Raw genomic sequence first — 27174 nt, forward strand, 5'->3', positions numbered from 1 at the left:
GCAATGGCCGTAGTTTGCTGCTTCCTTCGAATTAAATGAATTATAGCAAAGAATACCTGATGCCTTTTTATAAAGGTCTTTAAATAATTCTAGCTAAAAAGTTGGGAAGCCATGTATGTTTTATACTGTTTGCTGTCTGAACATGAAGATACTTAAGTGTGGAGCACTGGGGTATCTCAGTTGGTTAAGCAGCTGCCTTCTGCTCGGGTCATGATCCCAGGGTTCTGGGATCAATCCCTGCATTCTCCATCTACCCCTCCTTCTTCCCCTGCTTGTGCTCTCTCTCTCTCTCCCAAATAAATGAATTTTGAATATCTTTAAAAAAATATCTAAGTGATTATAAATCACAAAACTTACTGACACTTCAAAAATATACCACAAACATCTTTCTTTTCAGTATAATGCCTTCCTGAAAATGTTTGAAAATCAGATATGCAAAAGTAAAAGTGTATTCTATTCACAGAAAGCAAAAAAAAAAGAAATTAGAGTCTCTAGGGTTCTTATTGGAGTGACCCCTATTATCCAGGTAGTACGGGTTAGGAAGGGCTTTTTTAAAAATTAACAACATATGTGCTTCCTAGAACAGGGGTGAGGGAAAGGCATATATTTCCCTCTGCCCCTGGCCTAGAACCCCTCATGACCCAGAAGAGGCCCTGCTTGGCAAAGCCTCGCCTATGGGACAGGGAGGGGCGAGCTGGGAGGGAGGTTGATCTGGGCCAGGCAGGGACATGTAAGGGAACAGCCTTCCCCTTTCTCTTCAGCCTTAGGGCTCTGTGGGCTTTCTGGAAAGGAGCCACCAAATAGTGCCTACCCACCAGCACTCCAGCTACCTAGTAAAAGAGGTAGCTGGCAGGCAGTACTGCCTTGTAGATCTCAAAATAACTGTCAGTCAGCAAGGTTCAAGACCAAGTGTGGTATGTGAAGGGCACTGTAGAGAGTCTATCCCATGACCTCAGGAACTGGATGTTCACATCTGTCCTGCTTCCTCAGAGTAGGCTGCTGTGTAGTGCTGTGTAGCACTATCATGTAGTACTACTCTGCCATTAGGGATTGCTCTTGGGGTAAGGTAGCTCATACTACCATGTTTGTACCTTGGGAATCTCCTCCGAGAAGTGGAGACAGGTTAGTGGGTTTCAAACACATAAGAAGGGATAAAGTAAAAGAAGAGTGGGGTCCAGGGTTCTAGGCACTCCACAGGAGTTTCTCGTGTATTCATGCTTCTGCAAAGGATTTCATTTAGAATAAAGGAATGTTCTGTTTACCAAAGTTTGAAAACCCCTAGAATCTATGATCTCTTAGCATTCCTTCTGAAATGCTGTGAGCAGCCTCCATTCTGACCTTGTAAGTGTCCTTACAAAGTCTACCTTGTAAGATTTTATCTACTGAGAGTATCTACTGTTTTCCCAGTTAGACTGTAAGCAGAAAGGCAGCCTGAAATAGTGGGGAGAACACAAGCCTAGGAATTAGGCACTTGAGTTCACACCCTGTGTCTGTCCCCTACTCAAATCCTTGTTCAAGTATCTGTCTTTGAACTTCTTTTTCTCCACATGTCATATAAGGACATTTTTTAAGATTTATTTATTTATTTATTTATTTGACAGAGAGAGAGCACAAGTAGGCAGGCAGAGAGAGGTGGGGAAGCAGGCTCCCCGCTGAGCAGAGAGCCTGATGCGGGGCTCGATCCTGGACCCTGAAATCATGACCTGAGCCAAGGGCAGAGGCTTAAGCCACTGAGCCACCCAGGTGCCCCAAGGAGGTTAAATTCTAAAATCCCTGCCAACACTCCTATTCCATGATTCTGAGCTTCAGGTTTGAAGATTTTCCTTTCTTTCTGTATGCCTGTTACAGGGCAGTGTACACGCAGACGCCTGGTATTCCAGACTGACTCAAGGAGAAATGCTGGAAAGGGCAGAAAGTGTAATACAGCATGGCCAAGCTCATAACAGCCCACAGAGCACGAGCCATGTGAGTAGGGCCCAGAGAGAAGGTGCTGATGGAGCATAACACATCGTCTTGCTCCAGTGTTCCTGCCTGAGCTGTCACGTCCAGCAGACAAAACTCTTTGCTACAGGCAATTGAGGTCCAGTTTCCAAAAGACGTTTTGTGAGCTCAGATAGCGAGCAAATCCTGTTTCCTGCATTTGTGGGGCTTGCCTCCCACACGTCAGGACATCTAAAACAACATAAACACATAAGGTATAAAAGAAGTTAAAGTGCTGAGAAGATAGATCAGATGGGTAAGCATAGACTGGGTGATGTAACATGCAAGAACATCCTGTGAGTTGCTTATGGAAAAATGGGACAGATTCCAATAAAGCACATACTGGGAAATCATTCTGCAAGGGCAGTTGTGGTAAGAACATGGGTGCGTGTGTACTGTGACTCCATCTTCAGCCAACATGCTTGGCAGTGTCCCCTCCCCTGAAACCCAGAAGACTGGAAGTATGCAGTTTGGCTGCCGTATTCACATCTTATTTTCTGTTCCCCAGATACCACTTGAAAGATGTCATTGTAGGGAAGATCTACTTCCTCTTGGTGAGAATCAAAATCAAGCACATGGAGATAGATATCATCAAGCGGGAAACAACGGGCACAGGCCCCAATGTGTACCATGAGAACGACACGATAGCCAAGTATGAGATCATGGATGGGGCTCCCGTGAGAGGTGAGCATCCTGGCACCCAGCCCGCAGCTGCCTCACCCATTCCCCTAGGCCCTGCAGAGTTTTAGAGGGGCTCAAGAGATTATACTGCTAAAGTAAGATTTCCTATTCACCTATAATTTCTCATCGCTAATTGCTCACTGTGGATCCCAATAAAGAGGAAAAGGAGGGCTGGGTATGTGAAACTCCAAGCTCCTTCCCCACCTTCACCCAGAAAAGCCCCACTTTGGCCTCGTCTACATACCGAGCTTGTACTGGAGATTGCATCTCAAGAGCTATGCCTCTTAAATAACAACAACAACAAAAGCTTGAAAGTACTGGCTTAGCAGATAAAATTGAACATTTTGCTACTTTTTCCCATTGGTGTTCTTTGCTGCTCGGAAGCCAGAGATTAATGCAGAATAATCATTTATGTTCCTTAGCTCTAGCTCTGGCAAAATGATTCATTCTCTGAATTCATTCACCAAGGGTAGATACTTTGGGCAGCACTACCAGGTGCCACAGACCACAGTGGGAATGGGACAGAAAACGATACTGCCCCCATCTACCCCCAGAGCGGACATTACATCTGGAATGAATGGAGTTGAGAGCTTTGTTACTTGGGGAATCTGTGATTATTTGGGAGTAGCAATCTTTATGTTCTTCTGGCCCTGCAGCTGCTGATCAGGAAGAATGTACTTTTTCCTTTAGAAGTGCTTGGTTATGCCAAGGTTCTGTTCAGTTTATTCTCACATGTGTGTTCTGTGGGGAAGGTAGGGACAATGACAGCAGATTCTTGAGTGTCACCATGCCAGGTCCTTAGGGGGATAGGACTGAGCTCTTGACTCTGTATATGCCCTTTTGTTCACCAGCTGTGGAAGTAGAGCCACTTGTCATTTTCTCTGAGAACTAAGACAAAACAGCAGATAATTAATGGTGCATTTTATATTTAGCTTCAGACTACATTATAGGTTTGGCCTTTCTCAGTAGAATTACTGCCCTAATTTCATTTCACTTAAATTAGGAAAGGCAGGGTGTTAGAGCTGGAAGATATAAAAAATACCATGTAGTCTGATTCCACAGTTTTCCACAAGAGAAAATTAAGGTCCAGAGAAAGCAATAGACTAACTCAGAAGTCATACAACTAGTTAATGGATAACTAAGACCAGAATTAGGATTTTCTCTTTTCCAGACCACCATACCACTGCCAGTCCATCTCAAAGTAGAGATGTATTTTGGGGGGCATACACTATTTAGGATGGAGGACGGTGGCATCGAGATTGCTGGGTGACATGATGAGTTAGCTGAGGTTTGACAGTTGCCTTGTGAAAAACCAACAACTAGACACAATACATATAATCAAAAGATGCTTAGTAGTAGTGTCCTGTGCTGTTCATACTCATGGGTCTCTGTATTGGGGTGGTTAGAGAAGACACAACGGGACCTGGAGTGGAGCTGCAGTCATGTTTTTGCTTCAGCAGATCACTGAGCCACAGAATGCGAATTCCCACCAGGCAGAAGCATTCCCTTGAGTGTTCCATGACATGCTCAGGTGGCATCTCATGGGCGGAGTGTGACTTGGTGTCAGGTAGGATGGGTCATTTTGCCCTTCACTCTGATACCTGCCTGGCCTTTACAGGAGAGTCCATCCCTATCCGGCTCTTCCTGGCGGGCTATGAGCTCACCCCCACCATGCGGGACATCAACAAGAAGTTCTCCGTGCGCTATTACCTCAACCTGGTGCTGATAGACGAGGAGGAACGGCGCTACTTCAAACAGCAGGTGAGGCCTGGGTACCTCCCCAAGACCCCTGGTGGCCCTAGAGCCACATTAGGAATGGCATCATTCCTGTGAAGATCAGGCTCCATTTCAGACAGATTAAGCAGAACAGTACAGGGGAGAGAGTTCACTAGTCTCTGTGCCAGTTGTTGGTTCACCGAGAGGGAGTCCCACAGCAAAAATGAGGGTTCCCAGTTGACACGTGAGTCTGCTTCCTGTGACTGCTCTATGCTTCCTGCCCACACCACCAGAAGGAGCCCTAAGGTAGTACGGGTAACTGCTGTCATTGGAGAGAGAGAAGCAGAGGAGGTTTTACTAAGGTGCCTGGGAGAGAGTTGGAGCCTTTGGGAACCCCCACCCCCATGCCTCCCTCTCAAGGTAGCATGTTGCCCCCTCCCCCAATTCTGCAGGAAGTGGTGTTATGGCGGAAAGGTGACATCGTACGGAAGAGCATGTCCCACCAGGCAGCCATCGCCTCACAGCGCTTCGAGGGCACAACCTCCCTGGGTGAGGTGCGGACCCCCAGCCAGCTGTCTGACAACAACAGCAGGCAGTAGGCCCCCAGGGCCAAGAAGCTGCTGGGCTTCCAACCCAGCATCCCCGTCTACCAAACACCAGCGGCTGGGGGAGGGGGAAAACAGTGTGATGCTCAACTGACCCGTTACTTGCAACCTGAAAACAAATCGTGTTTTGACTTTAATTCTTTTTTCTGAAGAACCTAAGGGGCTTGGGTTGGGAGGCAGTCTCCTTGAGATTCTGCGGCTGACGTGGGAATAGGGATAGGTAGCATTCCGGTAGCTAGTCTCTCTGGGGTAAGAGCCTTCTGTTGAGGCCTTCCATGTGGGGGTGCCTTGCATTTTACAGGAGAGCAGAGAGCGGGCATCCTTTATTCCTGGGTCTCTGAGTTTCCTGATACAGGATCTGAGCATGTCCCTGGGATTCTGAGCTGCCAGTGGGGCCCAGGGTAGTCACATCTTATTCTCCCCTCTACTGTCCCTGCCCTATACTAAATGGCAGGGGGGAGACTCAAGATCAGGAAGCTACCTCTTTGGGAGTATTGGATGTGGTGCTTTGATGTTTCCACAAGCCAACTCCTTTTGGCCTTTATGTCACTGCTGTGAACGAGACACCTCCCTTCTCCATCTTCTACGGACTCTTATCAGTAACATCCTGGAACAGAAGCTTGTGGAAGGGCCTTTGGCTGTTGTCCCCTCACCTTGAGAAATTCTGGGCACGGAAACACCCTGGGGTCAGTGCCATGCATGGATGGCAGCATGTTGAACGCAGGAGGCCAAGCAGGCCCACTGAGGAAGAAGCATGGTGACTGTGCGTAGCAGCTGCCTGCCTTCACCCCATGACTGTGCTCCCCAGCCCCTGGGGCTGGATGGTTCTAGGGTATTGCTGTGTGCTACAGCAAGCCTAAACAAGGGCATCTGTTTTCCTTTAAGAGATCCCGGGAAGGGGCCTTGATCTCTTTGCTTTCCTACAAATGGATCTTCATCACTCCTTACTCTCCCTCCACTTACTTTGTGGGAATTGGGGCTTGGAAGTTTCTTACTGATGCCCATGTCCCCTCACTCTCTGAGTTTCAGAAGAGAGATGAGAGCCTCAGCAGAAGACCCTGCTACACAACTTCAGAATAATTCTGCTTGCCAAATTATGTTTTCACCTTCACCAGTTGACTGACCAGAGTTTAGGACCATTGAGGTTTTGTTTAAAAACATATATAAAAACTCTCATGGGTATTCTTGTTATGCTAAAGGAGAGGGGGACTTCCCTCTGTTGCACTGTGTGTGGGCCTACTGGAGTAAAGATGTTGACATCCTTTTCTGCCTCATCTGGAAATGATCTAATGGCCTCCCTTCCCTTCAAGCAGACCCCACTGGCCAATAAGTACAGTATTTAGTGGTCTAACTTCTCCATAATTTGGGAAGCAGAGGGGTTGGTTCCTGTGTCATCTTTTAGTGTGGAAAATTCGGACTCTTTTCCTCAGAAATCAGTGCAGTCATGGGCCTCTGGCTGGGCGGGCTCATGGGTCAGAACTGAGACTGGAGGAAAGGATACTAGGATGATACTTGAGGTTGACTGGGGACAGCAGAACCAAGGAAGGTAAGGTGGTTCCCCTTCCCCATCCCCCATTGCTAGACCCCAGGTACAGGTGCGACGGACAATCCCATGGGATCAGGATTACCCATCCAGCTGCCCCTGGATTATCAAGGTTAGGGGCTCAAGTGTATGGGGGAGGCAGGTTCTGTGCTCCTTGCCTTTTCCACAACATGAGATTAGGCTCTGGTGTGCCTCCCATTATAGCTGGTATTCTAACTAGAAAGGACCTGTCAATTCCTCTGCCTCCCAGCTGACAACCCAAATTCATTTTCCAACTTTCCTAACATCTTAGACGTTTCTTCTGGGAGAACTAGAAGGTAGAATTTGATTTTATTCTCTCAGGAGCTGTGCATAAGCCAGATCTTCTGTTTTCCCTCACTCTGCCCCCATTCACTCCTTGTCCGTGCAACTGTGCAGGTGAGGGGAGGCCCCACCCCCACCTTCACAGGTTCCCATACCTGGGAGTGCATAGGTACTAAACCAAGCAGTGCAACTTGTAATTAAGCAGCTGCAGTGTTTACATGTTTCTTAATGTGTCGTCTTTTCAATGGCTGTATTTTAAAAAAAAAAAAAAAAAAAAAAAAAAACCACTTGTTTCAGTTGTCTCTCTGATTAAAGGAAGCCCCTGTGGCTTGGGGGCCTTGTGCCCATGGTCCACCAGGGTCTGTGATTTCTTGTCTTACACTGTCCCACTCACACCCAAGGGGAGATAGACTCCCACCTTGATCCAGTACAACCCCTGCCCTCACTGTGGCTGTACCCCTTAGTGAACAGTGATGTTTTATGAATGCCCATTTTAGACTAGCACAGGCTGAGAAAGGAATGCCAGCTGTACCCTCATCTGGCAAGCTGTGCTGAAACTGCTGATGGTTTATCCCCCTGTGGAGCCCAGACGACTTCAGGGGCAGGTGTGGGGCTGGTGTAGAAAGATGAAATTTTGTTTCAGTAGGTGGTAACAGACTGAACCCTGCACCCTGGTATTTGCTACAGTAAAGGAAGATGGTGGAGGTCAGCCTGCATCTTACAGAGGGGCAGAAAGATCTGCAGGGGAGTAGTCTAGTCCAGTGCCATTTTAAAAGAAAAACTTTTCATCTTTGATATTAATGTTTTATTGGAAAAGGTACATGAAAACCATCTACGTACACAACCCCAGGTGAACATAACACGCAAGCCACCACACACTTTCTTTTGTCTTAGAAAAACTTGACTTCTTTGGAGTAATGTCTTGCCCATTCCAGCAACAGTGTCCCAGTTAACTTGGCTCCTTTTCCTCCAGGCTCAAAATAAAATAAAACTCCTCTACCAAAGAAGGGAAAAAAAAAAAGAAATGCATTAGGTATGTCTCCTCTTGAATAGAAAAGTCGTGCCAGGCACTTCACATTGTTACTGAGGCAGGTAGTCATTCATTCAAAAACTATTTATGGAGGGTTTTACTGTGTGCCAAGCACTGCTGGGTAATAGGTACGTAGTACTGGGTAACTCCAAACATAGTTCCTCCCTGGGTGTGACAGGTGAGGAGACAGACTCAGAAAAGTTTAATACTGTGCCCAAGTTAAATCACTAGTAAATGTGAGTTCATGGAGTCCTCCTGGTTTGTGGATAATATAAAGCAAAGGGCCTGCTCTTACCTGGGGTCAGGGGTTGAACTGAGAGTCTCTGGCGAGTGAAAAGAGCCATATCTTTTAAGGGGCCTCCAGTGGTTTTGTGAGCTTGGTAATGGGTTTTGAGCTCAGCCAGGGTAATGTAACGCTTCATCATCCGAACAAACTGTACATCCACCTATATAACAGAAAGGAATGTTCAGGCAGTTTCTGTCTACTGTGTTATTTGCTTCTTGTGGGAGGTTCTTAGGGGCAGAGCTGCCAGTGTTCTGTTCTTATTCCCAAAGCCAGGTAACCTCTTTTGGGTGTAAAAGCTGGACTGTGTACCTTGACTTAAAGACAGCACACACCTTCTTCCTCCCTCTCTTTGTCCATCCTTTTCCTCTCATGAAATAGGAAAAATAAGTACTCTTTACCATGGACCATTTAGGGTTGTCTTCTTTGCTGGATGGGTCATAATAGGGACTGTTTTTCTCAAACTGTGTGTGGTCTGGGTAAGCCTCCTTCACAATCTGAAACCAAAACCAAATCTCTAATCATTTGCCTGTACAGTCAACTCCATGGCCAATTTTTAACTCAAGTGCAACTTTCTCTTCTGACCCTGCACATACTCAGCTCTTCTGCCTTGCTCTAGAGCCACTATATCTGGAAATAATAATACAGTCTAGAGCAACCATAGGAAATCAAACCTGTTTTGACAAAAATCTTGAAAGTAGGTTTTAAAACCACGTATTAAAGGTTATTATTGGTACCACTGTTTTTCCACCTATAGTTAATAATCTTATTCTAATAACTTCTGGTTTGAAAGAGCCATCATCAGGCCTGTTTTTGAGTGAAAGACTGAGGCAGAGAATAAAGAGAAGTCTGTACCAGTGGGACTGAACTGAGGCTTCTCTTGTTACAGTCCTTGCTGTACTGGAAAAGGCCAAGGTGGTTTTTCCATATTCTTGTGACATCAGGGATGGGAAGGAGAGTATTTCTTTTTTGTTACTGATCTAAGCTGTGTTCCTTTATATCTATATGAGTAAGTCTCCTTGAAGGAAGAGGGATTAAGATTAATGCTTATTGAACAACTAACCTTCACAAGTCCTGCGATGCCTGGCTCTTTGCAGTTGCTATGGTAGAAGAAGGCTTCTTGCTCCAGCTTCATGGCTCGAAGGAAGTTCCGGGCCTATCCCAGGAGAGAATAAACAACAACTATCCTCCTCACCCAGTGGAAAGCACCAATTAGCGGAATCAAGTCTGCTTTATTGGATGAGTTTTTCTTTTTTACAGTTTCTTCCCCATTCAATTCAATACTTTCCTTTGCTGAGACACCCAGACTGGTATGCAGACACTGGCCAGAACATAGGCCATTTGTAAACTGTATGCAGAGGAATTAAGATAGTTTTGAATATACAGTTTGGGATCTTGGAAAGAACAATGCTGGCCAAGAGATTTTGCTACTGAAGAAGTCCTAAAAAGGATTCAGGCATTTCTTTGACCCTGGGTCTCAAGGCTTGCTCTTACCCTCTTACCTGGTAGTTGCGAACACCATCCCAGCATGCTGTCTGCTTGGGCTCTGCTTTAAGATCCTCAATGCTGAACTAGGCAACAGGAAATGAATTCATTCATTAAACAGTCTTGGGGCCAGTTGGTAGCATATGGAAGTAGAAAGGTTTTTCCCCTATGTTGAGGGTACCACTTTCTGTAGCGTAAGTCTGTAGTTTACTGGGAAGTAGTTACACAAAGCCACTTCTATTGGGCAAATGTAGAGTTAGCATTGCATTATCTTGTTATCCTTGCTAATTAAAAGGATTAGTGGAATAGATAATTTAAATGATAAAATAACCTATTGGTTATTCATATTTCACTCATTAAACTGTTATATATTTCTATTTTCTCCAGGCTGTTACTAAAGCTGATTTATATTAATTCAATGAATATATACTAATTGTTGGCAGAGAGATACATAGGAGTATGGTAAGTGTCAAGAGTAATGCAACTTAAGTTTGAAACGTTGCCCAGATCAGGGGTTGGCAAACTACAGCTTTGTGCCCAGGCCTGACTTTGTAAATAGTTTTATTGGAGCACAGCCACACCATCTGATTACCTATTGCCCATAGCCATTTTCTTGCAACAACAACAGAGCTGAAACAGGAACCATAAGACCCAAAAACCTAAAATATTTATTATCTGGCCTTCTACAGAAAAAAGTCTGCCACCCCTTGCCCTAGATAAAGGATTCACAAAAGAGATAGTTGATGGTAGTAAGTCCTACTGATTTTATTCCTTATAATCTATTCCCTAACCCTACCCTTCTAAGAAGTTGCTGATAGAACCCTGTGGTGTCCCATATTCACTTCTCACCTAAAAAAAATAGCTTGAAGGGATTAGAGAGGTATCTAGTCTCACCTTCACATCGACACCTTTCTCTAGTCGGCTTTCTGGCTCGGACTTCATCAGCCAGTAACTGCTTAGATTCTTCCCACAGTTTTTAGAGGCTGAAGTCTTCTCAGGGCTGGAGTTACCCATTGCAGCTAATGCCCCTGCTGGGTTCTTAGTCTTGGTTTGTTTTCCTGCTGGCCCCTTATTGTCTGCAGTAGAAGCAAAAAGAAGAAACTGGTGAAAAGTAATGCTCTGTGTGGGGAAAGCACATTCTTTGGAGTCAGACCTGGATCCAAATCCTGCCTCTGTCAGTTAACTGGCAGCAGCAACTGAATTGCTGTACTTCAGTTTATCTATAAAAATGGGGCAGGAATGCCCACCTTACAGGGTATCTCCTGGATTATCCATTCAGTGGGATAAAAATAGTGTACATGGTTTTGGGTTAGGACTGACAGAGTCCCTGGTTTCTACTAAGTAGAAAGTGCCTTTGCTGAGGCTCTCTCTCCAATAAGGAAACCGAACACCTACTCCACAGACTTATTTTGAAGATTAAACAAAGTAGTGCAAACAATGGGATTAAATAATGGTTGACATTATAATAAATACTCAGTACTAAGATTATTATCACCAACTCGTGGTTCTTTTTTGCTTGCTCACCGTGCTTTGTGGCCTGCCTCCTGCTCCTTGAGGGTGCCAAGAGATGTTGGATAAGACAGCTCATTCTGGACTTCGAAGACGTGGCAAAGATGATTTTTTCCAAAGAGAATTAGAGCAAGAGTGCCTGGAACGTCGTAGGCACTCAATAGCTAAGTTGTTCAATTCTTACTATATAAACTCTTTGTTATCCTAACAATAACTCAGTTAATCTACATAATGTATGAGATGTTCTGTTCATCTGCTAAATGTGTCCAGATTACACATTTCAGTAAACGGTATAATCAGGAACTGTCCCCTGGTCTATCTGAATCCACACTTCATGACCATATCATACTACCTCTGAAGGTAGTATCATACTACCCAGGTCCTGCATTAGCTCTCGTTAAGTATCATTCACAGAGGTCAAGTAGTTTGATCCTCCGTAGCCTAGTTTTTAGGTGGTCCCTTTGGAGTTAAGCACACTGCAAACACCGTTATGTGTTGTTAATAACGCAATGTACTATAGTCAGTCCTAAAGCACTTTCTCTACCGTCAGTTGTTTTGTTCCTGTTCATCTTCCATTCATCCTCATGAATATAAAAATGGCATCACACTTTCTTTGCCTTTGGAAAGCCTTCCCATTTTTTTTAAGGATGGACTCAAGTTCCACTTCCTTGTTAAGGTGTTCCTCCCTGCTCTCATACCCTTAGCCATGGTTTCCTAAGACCCTTTTCACTTATGTCTGTTTGCATTTTCCATGAGAGCACAACTGTATTTTCTTTGCCTTTGTACAAGCCACCCTGTATCTACACCAAACAACTACTGCTTCAGTGAACAGAAGCAGCTCTGGGTATAAGCTTGGTGGGAAGAGGAAAGGAGAAGATGGAAGGCAGTTAAGGATAAAACAACAATCCACAAAGGATTCTCCCCACAGGCATGGATTTGAAAGTGAACAGTATTTTTTTTTTAAAGATTTATTTATTTGAGAGAAAAGAAGAGTGTGTGTGAGAGCCTGGGTATGAGCATAGGGAGAGGGAGGAAAGAAGCACGGGGCCGCTGAGCACGGGGCCAAGTGGGGCTACATCTCACCCTAAGCTCCTGACCTGAGCCGAAAACAGGAGTCCCACGCTCAACCGACTGAGCCACCCACTGTCCTGAAAGTGAACAGTATTATACAGATCCTAGAGAAACTTTCTTTACAGGGCTACCTTTTTGCAGCTTAGGGGCAGCTCACCTGGCCCCGCAGCCCCGCCGAGCCTCTTCCGGGGTTTCGGCATGGTTTCCCTGCGGGGGTCGAAGAGCAGAGGATTCCAAATCAACCGAGAAAAACAAGATGCAGCTCTGTTATCTGCCCCCAGAAACCTGCGCAAAGCAAGATGGAGACAACGAGAGAAATCTGAGTCTCAGCCGCGAGGGACTTTTGCGGAGCACCGATGCAACTGGCCTTGGGCCCCTCAAATCCTTCCCAGTTATCTACGACCCCATTTCCATTTTACAAAACCTGCTGCTAAAGTCTCATCGGTTCTCTCCCTGATCTTTCTGTCATGCATTCACCATTCTTCCGAGCCACTGATCCCACAACTCCGCAGACAGAACCCCAACCAGGCTCCAGAAGGCCGGCACTGAGTCCCCCGCCAATACCCGAGCTAAGTACCACAAGGCACTTTTGCGCCGCGGCCCTGGGGATCTCTGGGAGTTGTAGTCCTGCTCTGGCATAGACCCGGCTGCGTCTGAGCCATGAGGGCGCTGGGTGCACTACAGCGCCCAGGGTACACTGCGGGGCCTGGTCTGTGCCCTGCCCCAGGTCACTGCGCGCAGGTTCTGGCTGGAGAAGGAGCTGCTACTATGTTGCGGAGCGGCTGCGGGCGGCTGAGAGGGTGCTTCTACTACCTGCACCGCGCTGTGCGGGCCCCCGCCAAGAGCGGTCGCCGGAGCTTGGTCTCTTGCATAGATCGTAAGACTCACTCCTCTGGTGCAGGTGTCCGGTCCCTGGGCGGGGAGGGGGTGCCGTGGTCTGAGCGCCCACAGAGCGCTTGTCACCCTCGGCTCGCTCTGGCGGTCACCAGGGCCACCACCCCCAGGCTCACCTGCCGGTTCCCTAATGGGCTTTCCCCGCCGGCTGGTCTCCCCATTTTGTTCACCGGATTGGCTTTTCTGACCGCCCTCACTCTCTGCGGTCTCCATCTGTGGCGCCCATGGGCCTGGTCTGCTACTCTTTCACCCACCCCCAAACTTGTGGGTGGGAAGCCTGGCGTTGGAAACACGTGCTGCAGGCGGTCCTCTGGCTTTTTAACCCTATCTTCCCTCCTGCCTACGTCACAGGGGCCCTCTGAAGACCAATGAAGATAGGAGAATACAGCTTGGTCTTGGTTGCTGATGATATTTGTTAATTGTTCAGGTCTTCCACAAACATACTTGGTAGTATCAACCTCTTGATAACAAGTTTAATACGTTGATATCAGGTTTAATAAATAAATAAATTCATTTACTTATGAATACAATAAGTGTTTTATGATGAACCTCACAACTCTGAGGGAGATTCTGTTACTATCCCTACTTTCAAATAAGTAGTGGGTGCATAGAAACTCCTGGTGGTGTTTTGTCTTGTCTTAATCCTAGGTGGAAAAGGATAGTATAGATGTAAATAGCTCGGGCTGGTTGTGGTAGATGAAGCGAAGCTCCTTTAAGTGATGCAAGATTTGTTCAGGTAAATTTTGTGACTTAGCGCCTATAGTTACAAAACACTTTTAGTGTTGAAATTCCCAATGAAAAATAATTACTACTGAAAATGGGAAACTACCCAGAGTTGACAGACCTGAATGTCTTCAGGCACCAGGCAAATAATTTGGATACGAGTATCGGGGAGTGATGGTGAGCCTAGCCCCACCGGGAATAACCGGCGACTTTGTGACTCTGACCATTACATAATCGTGTTTTTTTCTTCTGGAAAAAAAAAATCTTTTTAATAAGTGTCACTTTTCTTTATAACAGGTTTGGTATGAATCCCTTTGATTGACACCCAGATCTATGACATACACTAGGATAGAATACCGTTTTCCTCTCCCTGTCCTAAAACTCCTTCACACGGTGCTGCCTGTTCTAGCAATTGGAATTAGGTAAACAAGGTCACCCTTGCTGATAACAATGCAAATAAGGAGTTGTTTTGGTAACAAATGTATTAAATATTTAATAGATTAATATTAAATACTAAATAACAAATAGGTTACATAGGCTACAGTATTTCTAGCAGCTGCTTGTGTAGGTTGAGCCCATGAGGTACATTTACACCTTTTTATTTTATTTTATTTTTTTAAAGATTTTATTTATTTATTTGACAGACCGAGATCACAAGTAGGCAGAGAGGAGGAAGCAGGCTCCCTGCTGAGCAGAGAGCCCGATGAGCAGTCCGATCCCAGGACTCGGGGACCGGGATCATGACCTGAGCCGAAGGCAGAGGCTTTAACCCACTGAGCCACCCAGGTGCCCCACCTTTACACCTTTTTAAAATAAAGTACCTCTTAATTAGTAAAATGAAAGGAAACTACCCTTTCAGTGTATCATTCTACATACTAGAATATAAAATTAATGGGAGTGATTGACAAACATTTGTTTCATTGCATATTTTAATAAGTGAAAAATGATTTTTAAGAGAATTATGATTTGTATTTTACTTATTATGTGGTATACATATTCATTATGTATACTTCCCTCATCGTACAGATGATGAAATTTACTCAGTGTCTAATGCAGCCACCTCATTTTACAATGGGATAACTGAAGCGGACTGAGGTACTTGACTTACTCAAAGTTGTACATTTAATACATTTAATAACTTCAGAACCAGAGCTCAAACACCTGATTGCTTGTCTAGTGTTCTTCCACTACACTTTGCTGCAATGTCACAAGCATTCTTTGAAACACCAAGGTTCTCAAATAGAACTGTTGATTCTCTAGTGAGGTTTCTACTTTGGATGCATTTAGGATTCTTATGTTCTTTAGTTATTTGTTTTTGCCTGTTGCTTACACTTAGGTTGTTATACAATCAGGGGTTTCCTCATCTCATTTGGGCCCACTTTCCTTCCTTTTTTTTTCCCTCCCAGATATAGAGTGTGTGTGTGTTCATGTAGAGGCATGTGGCAGTGGGGGAGGGGAAGCGGAGAAGGGCAAAAAAAATTTTTAACTTAAATTCAATTAATTAACAAATAATGTATTATTAGTTTCATAGGTAGAGGTTAGTCTTACATACATAACACCCAGTGCTTATTGCGTCACATGCCTCCTTAATCCATCACCCAGTTACCCCATTCCCCCGTGTCCCTCCCCTGGAGCAACCCTCAGTTTATTTCCTATGATTAAGAGTTTCTTATAGTTTGTCTCCCTCTCTGATTTCCTCTGGTTTTATTTTTTCCTGTCTTCCCTATGATCCTTTGTTTCTTAAATTCCACATATCAGAGGATATGATAATTGTCTTTCCCTGATTGACTTATTTCACTTTGCATAATACCCTTTAGTTCCACCCACATTGTTGCAAATAGCAAGATTTTGTGTGTGTGTGTGTGTGTGTGTAGGTGAGTAGCGTTGCATTGTGTATGTGTATACACCACATCTATCTGTGGATGGACATCTGGGCTTTCTCCGTAGTTTAGCTATTGCAGACATTGCTGCTATAAACATTGGGGTACAGGTTCCCTTTTGGATCACTACATTTGTATTTTTGGGGTAAATACCCAGTAGTGGAATTGCTGGGTCATAGGGTAGCTCTATTTTCAACTTTTTGAGTAATCTCGATACAGTTTACCAAAGTGGCTGCACCAGCTTGCATTCCCACCAACAGTGTAAGAGGGTTCCCCTTTATCTGCATCTGGGAAAGAGAAAATCTTAAGCAAACTCCGCTCCAAGGGCAGAGCTCAACCCAGGCTGGATCTCATGACCCTGAGACCGTGACCTGAGCCGAAATCAAGAGTCACATGCTTAATGGACTGAGCCACTCAGGAGCTCCAGGCCCTTTTTCTATTTAGCTTTGCCATTTTACATTTTACTATGTGTTGGCTTCTTGAACTCTGCTAGTAACTCTGTCCAACTTCATTAAATCTAGTTTTTATTTTGTTTGTTTTTAATGTATTCTGGGAACTGAGGTGTTTTTACTTAGTTACCATGCTTTCTTACGTATAATTTGCTTTTTAACTTGCCTTTTCCGCTTTTTTCTGCCAAGTAGTGCTCTCATTTTATTGGCATTCCTTTATCAAAAAGTGGGTTGGATATTGTATTTCAAAAATGTGTAATTACGTTGTATATACTTGCACACAAGATTTTCATACAGTTCCCTGATATTTATTTAGGATACAATTCAAACCTATTTCTTAAAACATTTTGTTTTTTGACCTACTTGTTTTACTCTAATAAAAATAATAGTAAATGTTTATTGAGCTCTTTGCTGGGACTGAAATTCTGTAGCACTTCTCTTTATACTATAAGATTTACATTATCACCATTTATGTTATCCTTTGTGTAAATGGACTATATTCATTTTTGTAACCCCAGTACTGTTCCATAGTAGACATTCAATAAATATTCTTTTGTGAATGGTCTTTAAGCTATGATCTACAAGAGCATTTCTGCAAGACTTCTGCAAACAAATGAATGACCTCTCAGTCAGGAACCATGAATTTATTATTCCTAACCATATTTCTGTGAGTAACAGCCAACATAAATTTCTGCTCTATCCAGGTTTCTCAAAGTAGCCTAATCTCTCATCCTTATAAGTATTCCTTTCTGAGATTCTCCAATACAGACCGACTGCTTTTTCCTGGCTCACATAGCCAGCCATTACTGCTGCCTATGTCTGCCTAAAGAAACTGACTCTGCAGCCTGCTCTTCTTCTTTAATGGAAGGATTATGCATCACTATTAGGCACTGAAATAAATTCTTATTAATTGTGGCTCCATAGTCTTACTTTAATGCTCTTTAGCATCACCTCATAATGACCACATATTTAGCACTAAAGGATGAAACCTCAGTAGGTAATACAGAGCCTTGCACTTCTTCTTTCCGCCCTATATTGTACCTCAAGGCTTCACTTGGAAAAGTATAGGCATACACTCTATTTTTTCTTACACACCTGCGGCAGGTTGTCCTTTCAAAGTGACAATAGTAAGAGACAACAAAAGAGACATAAATCTGAACAACGTAAGTCTGAGTCACTCTGTGTAGGTTGCTGATCCTGATGCAGATTCCCCGGATTTGTGGTCCCATCTTTTCTGAATTGGCTACACTATTGCCAAGAGGTGGTTTTCACGGGAGATTTGCCTAGGCTGTTTACTTTCAGCTCTGGCCTGCTGCTAGCTGGAAGTCTGCATCACTGCAGAATAAGAAAAATATTTTATACCTTACTTAATTAGCTAGTTGACTTTGATGTCTGCTTTCTAATTCAGCGTGATCTTACTCTCTGCGGTTTTTTTTTTAAATCTGTAAAAAATAGTGTTTGTGTCATTTGGGGAACTGGCTATTTAAAGAAAATGTATGAAGTAATGATACTGTGAATTGGTAGTCATTCTGTTTATGTTAGTAGAAATAGTTCTCTTTCTCCTGAAGAACATCACCTCTGATAAAGGACTACTTTGGTGTAGTCTTTTATTAGGTGTTTAAAGTTCTAAAGAAACTTCTCCTAATGAGGCCACACTGTGTATTTGTTGATGTCAATTCTCTGTCCTTAGCTTTTAAGTATCTTAAGCCCAAAAGTGAAGGAATTACCCAAAGTAACATCACTGATAGTTTATGATAGAAAATGTTCTGAGAATGCTAAATCCATTGGCTAAAAACAGATATAGTAGGGCCTTAGCCCTGTTTTCAACACTGGAAGACTTTTTTTTTCATCATCAATGTTATCAGTGAATGTCTGGGATTTGCCAAATGCATAGCCTTATTAGAAGATCTTTCCCTTAATTTGAAGGTAAACCAAAGTACACATATCTTCCTTTTCCTATTGACTTTTTTTTTTTTAATTTGTTTATTTGAGAGAGAGAGAGAACAGAAATAGGGAGAGAGAGCATAAGCCAGGAGGAGAGGGAGAAACAGGCTCCCACTGAGCAGGGAGCCTGACATGGGGCTCAATCCCAGGATCCTGGGAACATGACCTGAGCCAAAGGCGGATGCTTAACCAACCGAGCCACCCAGATGCCCCCTATTGATCTTTTAAAATGAATATGTTGAAACAGACAGCTATCCAGATTCACAGATAGGACAGATTTTCCCAGGATACTAATACAGAAGAGGTAGGACATCCTAAAGGAAAAAAATGTTTACTATAATTTGAGGGTCAGTGTATGTTTACTATTTTTTAATGTGGACTTATGAAGAGGAAGAGATAAATAAGAGTACCGAAAGAATAAGCAATTGGGAGGTAAATTAAGCCAGCCGATCCACTGGGGAGGAAAGAAGAAGGGAAAAGGGATAGTATATCAGATATTATCAACAGATAATATATAATATATTAATGGTGGGCAAGGCCATTCTATGGATGTTAAAGGTTATACTGCATAAGAGAAATACTATAGCATGTCCCCTGTCTCAACTTCACACCTCTTGATATTGGCACTACTCTTCCCTGACCCCTGTCCTGGCACTGAGTATATGCAATCTTACCCACAGCTTCCGTGGGACTGAATGAAGAGCAGAAAGAATTTCAGAAAGTGGCCTTTGACTTTGCTACCCGGGAGATGGCTCCAAATATGGCAGAGTGGGACCAGAAGGTGGGAGTTTTCCTTATGGCAAGACATTCCAGCAAATGCCCCCTGTAGTGACCCTGTCTTCGTCCCCTTGTAGTCCTGACTGTTCTGTGTTTATTCCCCTTGCACAACTCTTAATGCAAATGAGAGTAGTGGTAATGTGATTCTTTCCCTCATCTTGTAGGGACTAGTTTTTTGTTTATTTTTTTAATTGTACATAGATTTGTATACTCTTAAAACCAAGGCAGTTCTGTTGATGATTAAAAGGAACTTTTATGCTAGAAAACCAGTGCTTATAGAATGCATTTTAACTGCTACTGTAGATAACAGATAGCCTGTTGAGTTAAGGTAGGATATACACTGATGACCCTGTTCTCTTTTTGTATGTAGGAGTTGTTCCCAGTGGATGCAATGCGGAAAGCTGCTCAGCTCGGCTTTGGGGGAGTCTATGTACGAACAGATGTAGGTGGGTCTGGACTGTCACGGCTCGATACATCTGTCATCTTTGAGGCCTTGGCGACAGGCTGCACCAGCACCACAGCCTATATAAGCATCCACAAGTGAGTGCCAGAGCTTGATGAGCACAGTGAAGTACTCATCAGGTTGACTGGGAAATTTCAGATAAATAGGGAAAAGTTCATCTTTTCAAGTTGATTGCCGTTGAGGAACCAGACTATAAAAGGTCATGATCTCAGGGTTGTGGGATTGAGCCCCATGTCGGACTCCACACTGTGCATGGAGCCTGTTTGGGATTCTCTCTCTCTCCCTCTATCTCTACCCCGCCTCCCTTACTCCTGAGCACATGCACTCACTCACTCTCTGTTTCAAAAAAAAAAAAAAAGTTCATTCTAGGTCTGCTGCTGCCTCTCAGACTTGAATCTGGCATCTTATTTGTATGTTGCTTAGCAAATGAGGTCTGTCTGCCTTCTCACAAATCCTAGATTGAGCTGGAAGCAAAGAAACTTCTGCAGGAGAGTGGTCAGGGTCCTGTTCCCATCTTTCTCAACCCAAAGATGAATCCCCCCAGGAATTTGTCTAAGTACATATAACTCTCTGATTTTTAGGGAACTCATTTAACCTAAAAATAGCATGGACATCCAAGTGAGAAACACTTTGGCCCTGCTTATCTCTGGGTAGTACAGGTTCCATGAATATGTTTTAACCAGGCCTTTCCTTTAAAGTCGAATCTTCTCGGTGGTGACTTTCCTCTTCCCACTCTCTCTTCCTGCTTGGCTGCTTGTCTTCTCTTGCCCCTTCCCTTCCCCCCTCAGATTTCCTTTTCTCCATATTAGCTCTGTTATTGTCTTTTCTTCTTGGTATATCAGCATGTGTGCCTGGATGATTGATACCTTTGGAAATGAGGAACAGAGGCACAAATTTTGCCCACCGCTCTGTACCATGGAGAAGTTTGCTTCCTATTGCCTCACTGAACCAGGTGGGTTTGCCACACCACCAGCAAGACGTAGTGGGGGTGCTGCTCAGGTGAAATCATGGAGCACTCTCTCATCCCACTGAGACACATCTGCCACGACGCTGGGTTGCAGAGTAACACATTCCCATGGCCTGATCTCACAAGCCTAAGAGTACTCTAGGGCAGAGTCTCTCCAGGCTGCACGTGGGAGCCTCCTTGTATTCAGTGTGTTGGGAGATGGAAAATGGTCTAATTGCTGTCCACAGTTTTCACCAAATACAGAGAGTTCCTCTGGCTATCTGCATTTTGAAGTATGAAACACTGAGCTCTTGGTTATAAGGGAAGATTTCCTTGGAAGTGGAACTGTGCTGGGGCCCCCTTACCGTCACTGACTTTCTCTCCCACCTTCTCTGCTTCCTTTTGATCCCTGCCTCAGGAAGTGGCAGTGATGCTGCCTCCCTTTTGACCTCAGCGAAACGACAAGGAGATCATTACATCCTCAATGGCTCCAAGGTACCAGCATGCCCACCTTATAGAACACCTTGGAGATTGTTTCCACCTTTCTGCTGACATCACCTGGATCCTTGCTATCTACAAATTAGTATTTCCTAGGAGTTTTACACGTTGGGTAGAGAACCTCTGACCGGTTTCCCTTTATTTACCTTTATTTTCTCAGTTTTCTGATCTGAGTCCAGATAATCCTGCTCATTTTTGTCTGTCCTTTTTATAGCCTCATCAGCTAGATTCCCAATTCCCCAGTCAGCACAGGTTCTTTTTACCCCTCCTTTACCCCTCTGTACCATCATGCCTCTTGGTGGCTTACTGTCAGGAGGACTCTGATTGTTTTCCCGGGTGTTAGGCTCCAGGGACGGATGTGTTTCCTTAACCCTGTACACCCCCTCTCCGACCCCCAGGCCTTCATCAGTGGTGGAGGTGAATCAGACATCTATGTGGTCATATGCCGAACAGGAGGACCAGGCCCCAAAGGCATCTCCTGTATAATTGTGGAGAAAGGAACCCCTGGCCTCAGCTTTGGCAAGAAGGAAAAAAAGGTGAGTGGCTCTTGGACACAAAATAATGCAAGTTCAAACAATTCAAGAGTCTGGCACCTGCCAGACCAACCTCTGTTCTGTTTTAGGGAATAGGTAACATATTTGCTAACTTGACTTGGACACAGTTGCTTCTATTAGGATTTCAGCAGGAGCATATAGAATAGACTAGGGCATGGTTGAAGGATCACACCTCTGGCACCATGGCAGAGTGCCTCAGTAAGCTGATCAGCTGCCTGTTTTTTAGCATGAGAGATTTCTTGGACATCTGTCCCACCTTCACTTTTGGCCTGTATTTCTTATCCAGCTTCTTATTTTGCCACATTCTTTTATCCCAGGAAGAAATACTTACAGATCTGGTGGTGACTCAAAGTCTTAGGGATGAAAAGCATATGGGCTACTTTTCATCTTTAAATAAAAATAAAAGAAAACTCATTGGAGATAATTGTGTTTCAGTAATAATAAGGGAGAGTATTTCCACAGGTGCTTTGAAAAGACAGTGCTAGGACCTAGCAATCCCATAGCCAGACCATGAATAGTAGATGTGTGAGTCCATAGCTGGAGCTTGTGGGAAGATGAGACCCATTCAGACTTGTTAGGTCAGGGGACCAGAATAGTCATCTCCCCTACTATGTACTGTTATAGTTAGGATTCTAGGGGAGAAGTCAGGTAATGAAATGACCCCTAACTATACTTCTCCTTTTCTTAAAAAAAGATTTTATTTATTTATTTGACAGAGACAGAGAGAGAGATCACAAGCAGGCAGAGAGGCAGGCAGAGACACAGAGGGAAGCAGGCTCCCTGCTGGTCAGAGAGCCTGATGCAGGGCTCTATCCCAGGACCCTGAGACGATGACCTGAGCCGAAGGTAGGGGCTTAACCCACTGAGCCACCCAGGTGCCCCTATACTTCTCCTTTTTAGTTCCTAGGGTTTCCATGTTTCCCCTCATGAGCTTTCCTGATATTTTATAAACTGCCAAAGAGTTAGAGGTTGTAGTGCCTCTTCATTTATAGTATAGTAGGTTTTTACTAGATTCCTACTATGTGCAAAGCATGATGCTGGCTCCTAGGGTGAGGGAGGATACAAAAGTCACCCCTAGCCTTATTTGAATTCATAAGACATACGTTGTCTTACCTGTGTAAGATGTATAAGCTGTGATTGTGGTATGTAAGTTGTGTATGTATTATGTAAGATAAATATCTGTAGAATGTCTTAATTCTAGAAATGTCTGCTTTGGGTCATACAACAGGGACAGACTTACATAGTCTGACACATAATTTTACAGGATCAAGTTACACTGATTTAGGTTGTTGGAACTTACAAAGGCAGTGATGATTATTTCAACACACATAGGTAGTATCCACCACAGTATCTGTGACATCTGTTGACAGAACACCAAAGCTGTCACGTTTCGTGCCTAGAGAAAAATTGCAAATAATTTCTAGAAACAAAGTGTATCATTTCTTCCTTTCAGTTTCTGTTTTCTCTCACTTTTAAGTGTATACTTTTATCTTTCTTTTTTAATTCTTGGTTTTGCTTTATATATTTTTTTATGTAAGGGAAATTTGGAAGGATACCTGTATACTCATTCGACAGCTGGTGAGTGCCCACTATGTGCCAAGCATTTGTAAACAGTAGGGGTAGGATAGTGAACAAAGACAAAGCTCTGTCCTCATAGAGATTACCTGTCAGCAAGTAGGGACACACATACATAAGCAGGGTACCTTCTGGTAGTGCTCTGTGCTATAGAAGGGATAATACAGGTCGATAAAATAGTGAAGAGAGCTTGAAACTTCTGTGATAGGTCTGGGCTCTCAGAAGTCATGACTTTTGAGATGAGATCCAGAGTATTAGAAGAAACAACATAAGAATTCTGGGCAGAAACAATAGTAGATGGCCTGTTTGGGAAACCAAAAAAAAAAAAAGTTCAGTTTGGCCCCAAGGTAGTGAGCAAAGAAGAGAACAGAGTGGGATGAAATTGGACAGGCAGGCAAGGGCTTGTAAGCTGAAGGGAAGAGTCACTGTCCTGAATGCCACCCTGTTGGGCAGCCATATAGTCCCTGATTTTTGCCAGGTGGGGTGGAATTCACAGCCAACCCGCGCCGTGATCTTTGAAGATTGTGCAGTGCCCGTTGCCAACAGAATTGGAAATGAAGGACAGGGCTTCGTCATTGCCATGAAAGGACTGAATGGAGGGAGGATCAATGTTGGTGAGAACACAGCAGGATGGGGCAGAGAGGCGGCCAGGGTGGGGCAGGCAGCACTGTCCTGGCTCAGTTGAAATGTTCACATTCTTCCTTTCCAGCTTCCTGCTCTCTAGGAGCTGCTCATGCCTCAGTCATCCTCACCCGAGACCACCTCAGTGTTCGGAAGCAGTTTGGAGAACCTCTGGCCAATAACCAGGTAATTTCCCAGAGGCCCCTGAATCTGCTTTCCAGATTCAGGGGCCTCTGCCGATATTCTCTTGGAGGGTGAGGCTATGAATTTTCACTGGAGTTCTGCCCCCATCTTAGAACTTGTGTTCTGATTTAATCAGTAATCTTTTTCAGGAGGAAAGTAGGCTTGGAACTCACAAGGTAGTACATTTTCTTTGTAGAAGAGGCAGGGTCTTTGAAGCTTGGGGTCAGTTAGAAAAGGTACCTCATGAGAGATGTCTTATAGAGGGTCCCGGATCAGTGCTGGTCTAAGCCTGTGTATCTTGTCTGGTTCTCTTCTCCCCTGTTGCTGTAGTACCTGCAATTCAAACTGGCTGATATGGCAACAAGACTGGTGGCCTCACGGCTGATAATCCGCAACGCGGCAGTGGCTCTCCAGGAGGAGCGGGAAGATGCAGTGGCCCTGTGCTCCATGGCCAAGCTCTTCGCTACGGATGAATGCTTTGCTGTGCGTGCTGATGCCCTCTGGCTGTCTTGGGTGGACAAAGGGCAACTACTAGGTCCAGGGATATTAAGAGCCCTTAGTCTACTCCTGGGGTGCTGCAAAGATCACCTTGGGGCTTAAGGATATAAATGAACTCATGAGAGGCCTGCTTGGGAGCTCTCAGAACTCTGTGCCATTACACACTCAATTCTGTCACTGTCATTCTGTTGTGTTCTAGACGAGACACTACCTTTGGAAGAAGGTTTGGGGCAGCCCCATGCCTCTTGCTCAAATTTAGCACTAGGCGTGCTTAAAATGTCAAGGGCAGAACTATTTCCACATGAGGCTACATTGTCACTAGATGGCATCATAGGAAGTTCACATGATCCCATTCAAAGTGCTTGTGGGAGGCTTGTCCCCTACAGATAATAAAAGCAAGAAAGGCAGAGCTCTCTGAGTTGCTTGCCTGGTGGGAACTGACAAGTTTAGTAGGTAAACTTTCCATGTCATCTAACCACACAGAATACGGAGCCCCTCTTTGGGCTCGGCTTGTTATCTGTAGGTTGTTCTTCCTCATATTAGTTTACAGCAGACTGCCAGATTGGGGGCTGGGGTAGAAAGAAAAGCCTTATGTTCCATAGTCTTCCCCCAGTCAAAGATGTCTAATCCCTGTCTCCCTGAAGATCTGCAACCAGGCTTTACAGATGCATGGAGGCTATGGCTACCTGAAGGACTATGCTGTTCAGCAGTATGTGCGGGACTCCAGGGTCCATCAAATCCTAGAAGGTAAAAATTGCCAGAGATGTTCTCCAGAATGCTTATAGGATCACCACTTTCCCCAGCCTGTCTGTCCCCAGGCTGACTGGTTCTGAGGGTTCCATCAGGCCCTGTTGTCTTTTGTCTTTCTCCTTCCTCTTTCTCCTGACCCCGCTCTGGAGGTGTTTGTGGATGCCATACAGAGCACTAGCTTGGGAGTCCGGAGGCTCTGCTTTGTCACCATGAGTAAGCTATCAAATCACTCCATTTCTGTTTTTTTTCCTCTGCAAAGTTTAGAGAACACTCAAATTCAGATAATATGTGGGAAAGCATTTTGAAAACTTCAACAATAACTCTTTTATAAAGTACTTGATTCTCAGGGATCTCAAAACTTCTGTACAGGGCAGATGTGAGCTGATTGGATCACAGGCAACCTCTATAAATTGACAATATCTCTATCAATATTGCTAATGGATTTTTTTTTTTAATTTTTTTTCCAATTTATTTATTTTCAGAAAAACAGTACAGTTAACTAAATCATATGGGTATTTTTCTTGGCAATCATAGACTGGAATGGGCTGGAAAATGTGTGAACTGCTAGGGGCTGGTTCAGAGCATTGGCCTTTTCCACTCTCCACACAAAGTGGGCATGTTTTAAAACTGCGTGACTCCTCTCTCAGTTGGCGTAGGCAGCCAGAAGTGGTTATGTGGTTAGGGTTAGTTACGTGGTAGGAGCCAGGTGGGGCAAAAGCTTATCTAAGTGACCTTCAGTGATGCAGTGTGGGGCTGCTTCCAAAGAGGCACAGGAAAGACCTGAGGGCATTGGTGTCTTTGTCATTTTCAAAGCATTCTTGAACCTGAGGAGGTGCCAGAATCTTGCAGAGGGCTTGTGAAAACAGATTGCTGGGCTCCACACCCAGAGGTACTGAGCCAGTGGGTCTTAGGCCTGAGTATTTTGCATCCCTAATAAGTTTTTCAAGTGAGACTGCTGCTGGGTATCTGGGAACCACATTCTGAGACATGTTACGTCCGAATCACAGGCTTCTAAAAGTTAGACTTGCTTTGTTCTACAGATCTCATCCCTGAAATAATGTCAGTGAGCTCGGTCACTGGTGCTCAAGTTCCCCATAGGCTTTTTTGTGTTTACTTGTAAAGTTATTTCCCTACCCTGCATTTAGGAATGACAAGTTTAGTAGGTAAAGAAGAAATGGTGAAAGCCAGGTACATTTATTTGAGGCCATGCCATCATCCGCTTACAGAAAATTTGGGGCTCTAGTCTCACTTTGTTTCATTGTGGACTTTGTAATAGGATAAATCTGCAGTTTTAGATTTGATTTTATTTGAGATATGTGATTACTTATTTTTATGGAGGTTCATATCTCTCTTTACATTAAAAGCCACTATAAAATGAAGCAAGAAGGGGACACCTGAGTGCTCAGTGGGTTAAAGCCTCTGCCTTTGGCTCAGGTCATGATCTCAGGGTCCTGGGATAGAGCCCAGCGTCTCTACTCAACAGGGAGCCTGCTTCCTCCTCTCTCTCTCTCTCCCTGCGTCTCTGCCTACTTGTGATCTCTGTCAAATAAATAAATAAAATCTTTAAAAAAAAAAATGAAGCAAGAAGTTGATCTTTCAGGGAAAATATTTTTGTCTTCTTAAAATTTACTTTTCTGATTACAGAAGAAATTGATATATTTATTGTTGAAAGCTTATAAAATATAGGAAAAATAAAATAAAATTCATGTTTCCACATTCAGAATTAATATTTTGGATTCCTTTTATATGTAAATCCAGAAAATGTCCTTTGGGGCTTTTCGTGTGTTTTTGTAGGTACATATTTTTTAATGTGAAATATAGTTGCCATACAATATTATATTAGTTTCAGGAGGTCAACACAGTAATTAAACAGTTGAAATAGTTTGAGAAGGAAATATATTAACTCTTCTTTAAATGTTTGGTAGAATTCCCCTCTGTGGCTGTCCAGTCCTGGTCTTTTCCTGGTTCAGAGTTTTTTTAATTGCCAGTTTAACTTTGTACTCATAATCAGTCTGTTCAGATTTTCTGTTTCAGTCTTGGAAAAGTGTATGTTTCTAAGGATTTATCTGTTTCTTTCTTCTAGGTTGTCCATTTCTCATTTTGGCATATCATTTTTCATGGTGGCCTCTTATAATCCTTTATGTTTTTGTGGTATTGGTTGTAACTTCTCTTTCATTTCTGATTTTACTCATTTGACTTCTCTCTCGCTCTCT

At 43.9% G+C, this 27174-nt stretch overlaps 3 protein-coding genes across 8 annotated transcripts in view; 2 read left to right on the forward strand and 1 right to left on the reverse strand.

The window, feature by feature from the left end:
* Positions 1-11343, forward strand: part of VPS26B (VPS26, retromer complex component B) — a 25995-nt gene extending 14652 nt beyond the window's left edge. Inside the window, exons 4-8 of one of the 2 annotated variants that reach the window (XM_044258238.1) lie at positions 2489-2664; positions 4280-4422; positions 4830-4931; positions 10014-10088; positions 11183-11343. In XM_044258238.1, coding sequence (XP_044114173.1) covers positions 2489-2664; positions 4280-4422; positions 4830-4931; positions 10014-10040 — 448 coding nt within the window. In that variant the 3' untranslated portion in view covers positions 10041-10088; positions 11183-11343. Of the gene's footprint in view, positions 1-2488; positions 2665-4279; positions 4423-4829; positions 5120-10013; positions 10089-11182 lie in introns of those variants that run through there. The other variant, XM_044258237.1, reaches the window with a different exon arrangement.
* Positions 7611-13336, reverse strand: THYN1 (thymocyte nuclear protein 1). 3 transcript variants are annotated; one of them, XM_044258239.1, is made up of 9 exons: positions 12631-12756; positions 12364-12491; positions 11151-11215; positions 10521-10702; positions 9644-9712; positions 9205-9297; positions 8543-8638; positions 8154-8304; positions 7611-7824 (listed from the first exon to the last, which is right to left on the reverse strand). In XM_044258239.1, exons 3-9 carry the CDS (start codon positions 11212-11214, stop codon positions 7778-7780), a joined length of 702 nt encoding a protein of 233 aa, XP_044114174.1. In that variant the 5' UTR covers position 11215; positions 12364-12491; positions 12631-12756; the 3' UTR covers positions 7611-7777. The 3 variants fall into 3 exon arrangements, with proteins under 3 accessions (XP_044114174.1, XP_044114175.1, XP_044114176.1); XM_044258240.1 differs by lacking the exons at positions 11151-11215; positions 12631-12756 and adding an exon at positions 13217-13336; XM_044258241.1 differs by lacking the exon at positions 11151-11215 and having other exon boundaries at positions 12684-12760.
* Positions 12867-27174, forward strand: part of ACAD8 (acyl-CoA dehydrogenase family member 8) — a 19334-nt gene continuing 5026 nt past the window's right edge. Inside the window, exons 1-11 of one of the 3 annotated variants that reach the window (XM_044258235.1) lie at positions 13009-13083; positions 14121-14245; positions 18777-18877; positions 19244-19413; positions 20179-20288; positions 20701-20777; positions 21179-21316; positions 23388-23523; positions 23619-23716; positions 24044-24196; positions 24856-24958. In XM_044258235.1, the coding sequence (XP_044114170.1) occupies positions 18845-18877; positions 19244-19413; positions 20179-20288; positions 20701-20777; positions 21179-21316; positions 23388-23523; positions 23619-23716; positions 24044-24196; positions 24856-24958 (1018 nt within the window). In that variant the 5' untranslated portion in view covers positions 13009-13083; positions 14121-14245; positions 18777-18844. Of the gene's footprint in view, positions 13084-14120; positions 14246-14574; positions 14610-18776; positions 18878-19243; positions 19414-20178; positions 20289-20700; positions 20778-21178; positions 21317-23387; positions 23524-23618; positions 23717-24043; positions 24197-24855; positions 24959-27174 lie in introns of those variants that run through there. The other 2 variants (XM_044258234.1, XM_044258236.1) reach the window with 2 other exon arrangements.

The sequence above is a fragment of the Neovison vison genome, chromosome 7 (assembly GCF_020171115.1).
Source record: "Neovison vison isolate M4711 chromosome 7, ASM_NN_V1, whole genome shotgun sequence".
Lineage (NCBI taxonomy): Eukaryota > Metazoa > Chordata > Mammalia > Carnivora > Mustelidae > Neogale > Neogale vison.